This window comes from Brachyistius frenatus, unplaced genomic scaffold, assembly GCF_029030835.1.
Source record: "Brachyistius frenatus isolate BFR_SWC_R1_liver_20210118 unplaced genomic scaffold, ASM2903083v1 Contig_102, whole genome shotgun sequence".
NCBI lineage: Eukaryota > Metazoa > Chordata > Actinopteri > Embiotocidae > Brachyistius > Brachyistius frenatus.
In genome coordinates, this window is record NW_027210701.1 from 763,124 (window position 1) to 774,236 (window position 11,113).

Here is an 11,113-nt window from a genome sequence, read left to right on the forward strand (position 1 = left end):
GGTTTGTACTGCTGCTTTCAGGTGCAGTTGGAAATACATTAATTTGGAGAAAGGCTCCATAAATGAATATTTAAACGAATTACTGGGGCAATTATTGGATTGTTAATATATTTTTAGACCAACAATCATCTTTAACGTTTTTAAGTAGCATTCCACAATTTATTGATGACTTTTTCACCTTTAATGTGCTGATTAATCTGCTGATAGGGCGATATGACATTGTCATATTATCATGTAATATTTTTGCAGGGAAATTCTAAGTGGAAAATTTTATGTCGTCATTGTTCCCAGGTCCAGTCTTGTAGCGGGGTCAAATGAAGGGCGTGTCTGAATTGAATCCAGCCTTGTTGTCCAGTAACAATTAATTTTTTTACGTCACAATTATTACTTAAATTGCTTAAATATAGTTATGTGCACAAGAAGCAATAAAATAAGGTGTACAACCAGGTTAGTAATCCTGAGGAAAACCATGGCCAGTGAAGGCACCCTGTAGATAGAAACACACGGTGCACTTTAGTACTGAAAATGCTGCTAATGATATGCAGGGAAGCAGCAAGGGATCATCCCATTCATTAGTAGTGAGTCCTTTCAGTCTGCAGACCCCTCCTCTCCTCCCTCCCTCCCTCCATCATCACTGCCAAACTGGGAGCCAGTCTCTATGACAACGTGGTACAGGCGGGGTTTGCCAACAAGAGGCAGAGTCAATCAGTCCTCTGTTGGCATCACTGCCTAAATCCTCCACACCGCATCACGCCCTGAGTGGAATGGAAGAAAACGACAAGAAAGACAATGTATGTATCATCCTCTTTGTTTGTTTATCGCAACATGTGTTGTAACGTTTCTGCAGCATCATCCTGCACGCTGACCTGAAAAAAAAAAAAAGAAGTACAGTTTGTCTGTGCAGCTGATTGTTTAAAATCCCGATCAATGGAGCTATTGTTCCCCTGACCGGCGCTGCAGACCGCACCGCGCCGCAGGTGAACGCATCAGCAAGCTGCGTGATGAAGCACCTGCAGCTGCAGTCACATCCTCATCTTAAAATGTGTGCTGTCCCGTGCAGCGGTGCAGGCCTCATCCTCATCTGCACCCATTGTCTCACAGGGGGACTACACCGGAGAGATAAAAGGCGGGATGCGGCCTTCAATGAAGCTGGTGGTGATGGGAATTGTTAACCAAAAACCCAAGAGGTGAGTGCACACACCTGTTCCAATTTAAAGAGAGAAAAAAAAATGAGAATTGTTCAAGTGACAGCCAATAAAAGCTGGTGCTAAAGATGCTAAAGATGATCTAAAAGCTGCTGTTGTTTTGTGTTTGAGTGCACACTGACTGCCAACCAGCTGGTCCCTGTTTTTTGGGGAAAATATCTTTATAATGAGGGTGCGTTTCCCTAATTACTGGTCAGTCCGTGAACGCGTGGGAGAGTTGCAAATCCCATGAAATCTAATGGGTCACTGCATGAGTAGAAATCCATCGGTTGATAACATCAGCTGCATATTTAAGTTTACAAACGATCTGTGCAGAAATAAACAGTTTTTTTTTTTTTGTGTCAGAAAACTTATTTTTGGCTGCTGACACTTCAGCAGAGTTTTTAAGGACAAACCTCAAGAGACCTCCTCCACTGAATGTTTTGGTGATTTTATTTCTCAGTAGATTCTAAATTATCCTGATTGATGAAGATTTAGATTTACTTGTTAATTTAGATCCTCTTATTACTTATTACTTACCTCTACTTATTAAATGTAGAAAAATCACCAATACCAACACGAGGTCTATTTTATTGTATTTTTTTTAAGCACTGATGTTTTATATTTGTGATTCTACAACTAAAGCAAAACTAAAATGGTATTTCTCTTTCATTATAACTTGAGAATTATAAATAAACATGAAGAAAATAACGTTCTTTAAGTGTGAAACTCCACAGTAACCTCATTTAACCAGAGTAACACAACTATAGGCTGCAGTACGGTGAGAAAGAAGCAATGAAATGTGCATAATAATCCTAATAACAACTACAGATTTATGTTATCTGTAAAAAAAAAGAACCCTGGTTTGGTTCTCACAAATTGCTCAACTGAATTGAAAAAAGAAACTAATAATTTAAGACCAATACGTTACAAAATAATGCTTTAAAATTTAAATTTCTACTGATTTATATGCGGATTTAGATTTACTCCCATTTTGATTTAGGTCGTCTGAGTGCTAAATCTCCTCTTCAGTGATGCCCAACTGGGTAAATCTATTGTTTAAGTCTCAGAGGCTGTTTAAATGAATTTAAAAGGAGATTGTAATAATTCCAGGCCAACACCAGATTACAAAAACAACCCTGTAAAATGGAGGATTAGTTTATTTACCAAAAGATTAAATCAAATGACTGAGACGCTGGCAGCAATGGAGGAAACATTTCGATTATTTTATTAAGCAAAATCTCAATAAAAATAATTTGTGGCACCAAAAGTCTCCCAGAGGTTCAGAAATAAAAGTGTTTTTTTGCTGAATGACTCCTGTCAGCGCTCTATTATTTTATTAATGATCCTTTAACATGTAGCTCTTAAACGTAGCATCTGGTCGAAGTGGAGAAAGTTGTATATGATTCCAGATAGTTTAATGTGTAAAATGGTATTACGTTTCATTAGTTTTTTCTGTTAAATGATAAGAATATTACACATTCTCCTGCTTTCACACGTTTATTTCCACCTCAGTCTTTTTTAAATGCCTCCTGATTACATTATGATGAGCTGCAGAAGAGGTCACTGTTTAATAAAAGACAGAAAATCTCTCTCGTGTTGGTGTCTGCAGCCTCGAGGTGATTCTGTCCAGCTGTCCTCAGGAGGAGGACGCAGAGGGAGACGTGGGTCTGCAGCTGAAAGTCAGCTTCAAGGAAAAGGCGGTCCAACGGAACGCCCGCCTGGCCGGGAAGTGGGGTCCTTCTGAAAACACGCTGTCCTTCTTTCCTTTTGCAGCCGGAGAAGCCTTTAAGGTACTTTTACAATCTCTGACTTTCTGCATGGAGGCGACACACGAAGAAGAGTCATCAGTAAGGTTGAACTAAATGTTGGTAATGTGGGAGAATCCTCATGTCGTCCAGGTTCTTCAGTTTGGGTTACAGACATTTGTGCTGCACCTTAAAGGAGAATTACAAAAGTTTGTCCTTTGCGTGCTGCTTGTTGTTTTGTCATAGTTTCTCCAGTGCTAGAGAGGATATAACTGGTTGAGATTGTCTCTTATTCTTCTGTTCATCTTCTACCTCAGGACAGAGCGCTATCAAGCTGCTCGTCAGAAGATTATATACATTTTAAAAGCACCCAATGAAGTTTTCTTGTAAATAAAGCAAGTACTTTGTGCCTAACAGACACTTTGAAAGCATTTCCTGCCTCTTAAAAAGAAGGATATTTGCTAAAAAAAAAAAAAAAAAATGCTAAGACCTGTACTGTTTACGTTAAGAATGTATTAATTACTGAGAACTGGGTCTTGGACTCAAAAATGGTGTCGGGTTAACTTGAATAGAAACTTTAAAAAGTTTTGGAGCTGCTGGGTTTGCTGTTAAAGGGGATGTTTTGTTTTTTTAAATACCACCAGTGTCCACGGGAAAAACTGGCAAACATGGCACTGAATATCATGACTGTATTAATTCATGAGACCTGCGTATTGAACTCCAAGATGGCAGCCACTAACTTGAATAAAAATTGCTTAACGGGAGCCTGAAAAATGTTTTCTTGCTTTGAGGTATATTTGGGGGCGTGTCTGTTTGATTGACAGGCCCCTGGTGCAGTCAGGTTTCTGTTAGTTAGTGCAACAGCATATAGCATCAAAATGGAGAAAACTTCGCTCCACAGCACTACTAGTGGCCAATAACTCTTTAGGATGTCTTTAAGTTACTTGTAACCACTGTTGATATTGTTTTAATAGTAAATAAGGAACTTTTTGTTTTGCATTTTGTTTTGTCACACAGTTCTAAATACAAATCTTTTCCTTTTCCCTTTGACCCTCAGATGGAGATCGTTTGTGAGCACCAGCAGTTTCGTATCCTGGTGGACGGACAGCCTCTGTGCGGCTTCACCCACCGCCTCTCCCCGCTCGCCTCCCTCACTGCCTTACGAGTCTTCGGCGACCTGCAGCTCACCAAGGTGGCCTAACAGCAGCGTCTCCCCCCGCAGACTCCTAAACCTGAGGACGCCCTGGGACAGTGTAGGATTAGAGTAGAGTGAGTAAATTAACCCACGATGGGGATGTTGTGTTTCCACGTTCAAACAAAGTCACGCCTGCCTCGTAACCACGTGTTAAGACAAAGTGCCTCCACTAAGGTTACCTGTCCGGGGACTTGAAGACGATCGACTGAATGTCTTAAACCCAATGAGGAATGTGATTTGAACTACGAAGTGATCTGAGCTGTAATATTTTCCCGTCGGTCTTTAAGACGTTTGTCTTTGATTTCTTTGTATTTAACCTTTGAAAACACTTTTGTTTACGAGCGCCTGCATGAAGATGAATGTTCCTCAAATTGACTACATAACAAAGATTGTGACTCTGTGCCCGACTGAGGGCTGCAACAGGTGTAATCATGTAAAAACATTCGTGCATGCCAGTAAACACGCGCGGTACGTTTAGTTTCTCACACAGCTGGAAGGTTTAGAGGTAGTGTTGCACTTTCTGTTATTAACTTCACCAGTTTGTGTACTTTTTATTTTCCAACAGCACTTTTTCTGTGAATGTTTCGATTTTACTTCACCGCAATAAATCACTTTTATTGTTATTTTTGTTGTTGTTTTGTGGTGGAATAACTTTGATTTTCTCCGGCAGCGTCTGATCTCTGAGCGCCTACATCACTCCTGATTTGACTGGAAGCAATAAAACACCACCAGCTCACAGTGAGTCATTGTGATAAAGGCCTGACTCAGCTTGTTGGTGGGAGTGTTGGCCTGAACTGAGGTCTGATGATTGAGATAAATTCCTCCTGAAACTCTTCCAGTCTCTACATGTGCTGAACTTCATCACTGTGTCAGATGTTTTTACTTCATGAAAAGTACCTTCATATAAATACAAAACTTTTTTGAGCTCATGAAGTTGAATTTAAGATGTTTTAAGAGGTTTTTATCAGCAACTTGAATGTAATTTAATGCCAGTTTTATATTATTATGGGCCAAAGTAAGATGGAAATCCAGCAATCCAAAGTCCAAACAATTCAATTTATAGTTTAAAAGTGTGTAACGTCTCTCAACACCAAGCAACAGGATAAATAAACACTTTATAGTTCATCAAATTTAAGACTTTTTAATGCTTTTTATTGAATAAATTCAATGCATGTTAAAAATGGCTTCGAACTGATTATATTCTTATATAAACATTAATAGTATATTGTTACTGGTGCATCGGTGGGTGAGTTAGTTATATTTCTCTTTTGTATGATTGTGAACTACAATAATTAAGTAGCAGAAAATGGAAATTACAAACAAGCACTTTAAAAAAATGCCTTTTAAAACTCCAAATTACAATCAAACCTAAAGTAGCGGCGTCTGACAGGAAGTGGATCCAAACGTTCTGTAACCTCTGATGCTTTCCGTCACTTACATTCACAGAATGTGTAAATCCATTTGAAATAAAACCCAGCAGCTCTACGTCTGTAGCCTGATGGCGTCGATCCAGTCCATCTTCTCCTGCTGAGTCGGCGCCTGGATGAAGTAATGAGTGTCCAGCTGAGTGATGATTTTAAACAGATTGCCCTGAATGTTTCCCTTCACACCTGCATGGGAGGAGAAATCAGAGTCAGTGAAGTTTACCTGCATCAGGACGGAATAATCAAACGTGTTCAGGTGGACAGAAGGGGGACGGATTGGAAACCTGGTCCTTTTTTCTGATTATTTGGTTTAAAAATGTAAAGTTTGTGAGGAGTTGTTGGAGTTCGACTCACCTGAAGGAACTCCGTTATCATTCAGAGAAGACACCAGACAGCCTCGAAGGGAGAAGCCGCCAGCCGGGCTGATGTCATCCTGACATAAGACAGACAGGAAGTGAGTCAGACGTGAGTCAGAGCTGTTGATCAAACCTTTATTGCCTCGCCTGTTCACTCACCGTGGTGGGGTCATAATAGTGGAGGAACGCCGGCTCTGAACGCAGCACGAACAGGCGCACCTTCCAGTTTTTCCTTCTGTGTCCCTGTGTTCAAAGATGAGTTAGTTTGATTGAAGCCAGAACCTTTAACATGCAGTGAACAACTTTATCAATAAAATATTTAATAATACGTCACACAGCATTAATAGGGACAACTTTAGGGTTCCCAGGTTGTGGAAAACCTCTGAAAGATGCTGTTTATTGTTTATTCTTTGTGATATTAATGCAATGAAAGAGTTTTTTGTGATTGTTGTGATCAAAAATTCTTAATTTTGCAGCAACTTAGTCCAAAAATTGCGACATAATTTGCAGCTTTAAATGATTTTATTACAAGAATTAGTAAAAATTGCAAACTGAGTAACTCCTACCTGCTAAAGAGTAACATGTGCTGACTTTCTGTGATAATAATCCTGCTGCACATCACAGAAATGTCTGACCTGTACTCTGTTTTTCTTTCTGTTTTGGGGCTCAAAGTGATAAAAAGTGTCTAAAAATATCTTTCCACAACAGACAGTCTTTGACTAATATAGAACACAAAGGCTTCATCTGCTGTCAAAATAAGAGCTTTAACCCACATCCATTCAACACTAAATCCACGTTCAGTCTCTTATAGCTGGAAGTGTGAGAAAACTAATTTAACATATTCCTCATTCCCATCATAAGACCACAATTTCCCACAAACCCCGTCACTTCCTGTTGTTGCGGTGAGCTAGCAGCAGTTTGTTTTGATGGTGAGGAGAGGGGGCGGAACCTTGATGGTTGGAAATTAACGCTTACTTTTGGACTTCTATTTTGAAAGTCTGACTTTATGCTGTAATACTTCCACTGATTACTTTTTTTGTGAAAAAAAAATCACGTGAATGTTCCAAAATTTCAAGCTGCTACGAATAGTGCAGAGATTTCCTGAATTTACGTTAATTATTGCGATTGTTTAAGGGATTACTATACATTAATAATCCATTCAGCAACAGGTTGCTTTCATTGTTAGGTCATCAGATTGGATGTAAATACTTATCTGTTATAAACATTAATACATTATTTTCGCTCTGTCTGTTCTGCAAGTTCTTTCCAGAAAGTTCAACAAATGTTTTCAAAACCTGGCGATCGCAAAGTGTCTCATTTGAAATGGAATATTATTTACCTGTTTCATCAGAAATCCTCTCTTTATTACTTTCCCACTGAGCTCCACTGCGGACAGCGACGTCTCGGCCTTCACACTGCCTCTCTTCTTCAGACTGTCAGACTGTCAATCAGCAGAAACCCGTCAGAACCGGAGCAGAACTCCAAACCTGCCCCCAACCGGTCAGTCTGAGCAGTACTTACGAAGCTGTAGAGGGCGGTGGAGTCGTCCATGAGGTGCTCGCCGAAGCCGGCCGTGCGCAGCGCCTCCACGCTCCTCAGGCCGACGGTCTGCAGGAAGCCCTCCTCCAGCAGCGCCGAGGCCAGCGTCACGGCCTCCACCCGGGTCAGAACCAGCTGCATGAACACCAGCCAGTCTACCACCGCCGAGCCTGCAGGGACCGCCACACATAGACGGGTAGAAACATATTTAAAAAGATGAAAAAATACACAAAAAACCAAGAATCATTTCAACTTCACTATGAATTCAGAGACACTTATTTTAAATAATTGTGTTATGATATTATTAAGATTATTGTTTATATTATAATTATTATTGTTCTATATATATATATTTTTTTACATTTAATTTCTTATATTTGTCTCTTCATTCCCTTCATAAACATTGTTTTAATGCATTTTCTTGTTACTACATAAGCTGAAAAAAATTATACTTGGGACCAACTTAAAAAAAATTACTCTAATTTGTTACACTAAAAATTATTAGTTTTTCCTCAAATTGTATTTATGATTTGATTTGATATCAACCAAAAATATTTATTTTACCAAAGATAAAAATGTACTTTCATACAAAGTAAAAATATTATTTTGTATGACGACAGTAAACCATTTTTTCATTTTGTTACAACTAAACTAATATTTACTATTACATCTAAGTAAATTTAAGTTTTTACTTTAGAATAAACTAATTAGAAAACTCTAAATTCATGACCTGTACATTTATCTTTTAGAAGTTATTTTAATCCCAACCGGCTGTATGAGCATCAGCCGTGCAGGAAAGTAAACAGGAAGTAAACAGCAAGTAAAGAGACCTCAGATAACATGTTGTTGATGTTTTTTCGAGGCTGACCTGAGAAACAGTTGCTGTAGGTGTTGCCCTGCTCCACATGGTTGCTCATCTTGATGCCACTGTGGACGTCGTACATGGAGTCCAATACTTTGCTTTGACAGAGAGAAACAGACAGAAATATAAGTACCGCCTCCTCCTCTTCCTCTCCTCCTCATCTCCTTCTCCTCAGGTGTACCTCAGGTTGATGTTGTGTAACTGGGATCCATCTGGTTCTTCCTGGTCCGTGACCTTCGACCCTCCGTCGCCCTTCTGCAGCTTGTTGGCGGCGGCGGTGATGTCAGCGGCCCACTCGTCTCTCTCCTCTCTGGAACAGGCCTCCAGGAAGTGAGACGCGCCGTGTTTCGTCTGGAGTTTAAACACCAGCTGTTTAAAGGAACATTAATCTTCCTTTAGTGTCAGAAAATGTGTCAAATTCAACTTAGAACAAAACACAAAAGGTTCTTTGAAGTCGGGAGATGATGATGGTGGTGGAGATCAGGTCCGGACAGAACAGACAAACCTGAGGCGATGTTTTATTTAATGCAGTGAGGAGCGGCGCCTCAGCTGGTGGAGACACACCTTCTGTGGTTTCCACCAATAAAATCATAAACAAAGGAAAACACTGACTAGTGAATAAATTCACTTTGTATCAGACATATGATCACATGTGGAAAATATGTGGAAACTCGTGTGTTTTCATGTCTCCGTCCAGGTGATAGTCACCGCCGGAGGCATCATGTTTTTTAGGTTGTGAGTCTGTCCGTCCCGTCCTCGTGAAGAAGATATCTCAAGAACACCTGGAGGGAATTTCTTCAAACTTGGCAAAAACATTCACTTGATACCAAAGATGACCTGAATATATTTTAGGGGGGTAAAGGTCAAAGGTCACTGTGACCCCAATTCGACACATTCACGTGAACATGATATCTCAGGAACGACTCGATGGAATTTCCTTAAATGTCACACAATCATTCACTTTGACTCAGATTAACTGATTCAATTTTGGTGATCAAATGTCAAAGTACAAAATGAGAATGAAGACAATGAAAGGCATTAAAGAGATAAAAGCTAAGAAAGTAAGGAAACTAGGATAAAAGATTAGATTATAAAAATATGTTAAAGTAATTAGAAGAAAGATAGATTTAGATATCAAAATGTGAATAGAATAAATAAAAGGAAAATATGTCTGAGGCAATTAGAGGCAGGTTTTTCAGTTTAAACCAACATTTCTAGTAGTAAATTGTTATTTTCTCCTATTAAACAGGAACGTTTTATAATTTAGCCTGAGCTGTGATTTGTATTGTAACAATGAAAAACTTCAGTTCAGCTGTGACTACACGGATCATTTTTACTGTTTTTAAAAGAAAGGACGTCTCAGAAAGTTTCTGAAGTGACTCACCGGGCGGTTCTCGTACTCCAGGAACGGACATGTTATCACACAGTCCTTCAGTAGGATCTTTCCTCTCTGATTCGAGTCTCTTCTGCCTCCTTCGTATTTATAATACAGCAGCTTGTCTGGTGTCATTACGAACCAGCGCGCCTTCCAGTTGTGCACGACGTGACCCTGTTGTGATCAAAAATTTGTTTTAGAGAAAAAAGTTATCGGTAACGTCACCGTCGCACGTGGAAAGCGACGCAAAAAGTAGCGAACGATGGGAGAACAGATGAAAGAAAAATACACTCCCTATTTTACAGAAATGAAACTCACCCGTTTGACCAGGAATCCCTCTCTGATAGTGGAGCTTCTCTTCCCTGCCTCCATGTTACTCTCTCTGATCCTGACAACTGAGCTCTGTCTGTTCATTCCTGCTCAGGTCTTCAAAGAAGAATGCGTCACACACACACACCTTTGCTCAACACGGGAGGATAATAAAACACTGCAGTTTTCAACCAACACCACACGAGGGCGCCTCGACTCCTGCAGAAACCTGAGAGGATGTTTTCTGGCTCTCCTCCACAGATTCATCAGTTTTAGTATGTGAAGAATTCAGATTCTGAAAACGAAACCCGGGGGGGGGGGGGGGCGCGGGGGGGGGGGCGTGGGGGCTGGAGGTTCTTATCCCATTTTGATGAGAAGCAGCTCATCCAGTCTGCAGCAGCTGCAGCCAATCAGAGGACAGCTGGACTGGAGCCTCCTGCAGAGGTTTACTCCTGCAAAGTGCACAAATTAATGAGACCACTGGAAACAGGCATTGTTAGAGACCCCTGCATGCGCAGCCATCTGTGGCCCCGCTGAAGACCGTCCTCCTCGTGCTTCATCTCCATTTCCTGATTTTCAGAAGTAAAAAAGAAAAGGGTGGTTCTTATACTCCTGCTTCCTCTCAGAAATTAAAAATTCCAGAAATATTTTTCTGCAGGACTTGAGAGTTTTGTTCATATTTTTTCTCCAACCGTTTTTTTTTTTTTTTCATGTTATAATACATTTAAACAGCAGCATTTCATATAAAGTCATACACCTGTCATATAGCTGGTTTGACTTCATGGCAGATTTATTTTGAATACTTTATTTACATTTTTATTTTATTTTATTTAGATATATAGTTGTCTAATTTTACAATTCAGTTGGTTTTACCTCTTCATATATCCTTATACTCTGTTTTAGCATTTTATTTGACCATTAATTTATTTTAATTGATCACTTTGTCTTTTATTTATACATTTTATTTGGTTTTAGCAGTTGTTCAGTATTTTATTTAACTTTTAATTGAATTTCAATGTTTTATTCAACTATTTATATATTTTATTTCGTTTTCTAGTTTTTTGGTATTTTATTTAAATTTTAATTGAATTTCATTGATTTATTTGTCTATTTATTTATAT

The 11,113-nt window shown here is 39.4% G+C and overlaps 2 protein-coding genes across 2 annotated transcripts; one reads left to right on the forward strand and one right to left on the reverse strand.

Moving 5' to 3' along the window:
- Nucleotides 1–669: 669 nt before the first annotated feature.
- Nucleotides 670–4,750, forward strand: LOC138628592 (galectin-related protein B). Its single transcript, XM_069711718.1, has 4 exons — nucleotides 670–791; nucleotides 1,102–1,187; nucleotides 2,797–2,977; nucleotides 3,990–4,750. The coding sequence occupies exons 1-4, from the start codon at nucleotides 765–767 to the stop codon at nucleotides 4,131–4,133; spliced, it is 438 nt and encodes a 145-aa protein (XP_069567819.1). The 5' UTR covers nucleotides 670–764; the 3' UTR covers nucleotides 4,134–4,750.
- A 520-nt stretch (nucleotides 4,751–5,270) lies between these two features.
- plek2 (pleckstrin 2) lies at nucleotides 5,271–10,138 on the reverse strand. Its single transcript, XM_069711717.1, has 9 exons — nucleotides 10,002–10,138; nucleotides 9,693–9,857; nucleotides 8,490–8,677; nucleotides 8,315–8,406; nucleotides 7,429–7,616; nucleotides 7,247–7,348; nucleotides 6,067–6,150; nucleotides 5,906–5,984; nucleotides 5,271–5,737 (listed from the first exon to the last, which is right to left on the reverse strand). Exons 1-9 carry the CDS (start codon nucleotides 10,095–10,097, stop codon nucleotides 5,610–5,612), a joined length of 1,122 nt encoding a protein of 373 aa, XP_069567818.1. The 5' UTR covers nucleotides 10,098–10,138; the 3' UTR covers nucleotides 5,271–5,609.
- Nucleotides 10,139–11,113: the final 975 nt, after the last annotated feature.

Bases quoted from the DNA above. Each gene is read 5' to 3' on its own strand.
- LOC138628592 (XM_069711718.1), top strand. From the start codon at position 765: ATGGAAGAAAACGACAAGAAAGACAAT. The intron at 792-1,101 runs GTATGTATCATC...ATTGTCTCACAG, and splicing joins AAAACGACAAGAAAGACAAT to GGGGACTACACCGGAGAGAT. The intron at 1,188-2,796 runs GTGAGTGCACAC...TGGTGTCTGCAG, and splicing joins GTTAACCAAAAACCCAAGAG to CCTCGAGGTGATTCTGTCCA.
- plek2 (XM_069711717.1), bottom strand. From the start codon at position 10,097: ATGAACAGACAGAGCTCAGTTGTCAGGATCAGAGAGAGTAACATGGAG. The intron at 7,349-7,428 runs GTAAGTACTGCT...GCTGATTGACAG, and splicing joins CCACCGCCCTCTACAGCTTC to TCTGACAGTCTGAAGAAGAG. The intron at 5,985-6,066 runs GTGAGTGAACAG...GTCTTATGTCAG, and splicing joins ACTATTATGACCCCACCACG to GATGACATCAGCCCGGCTGG.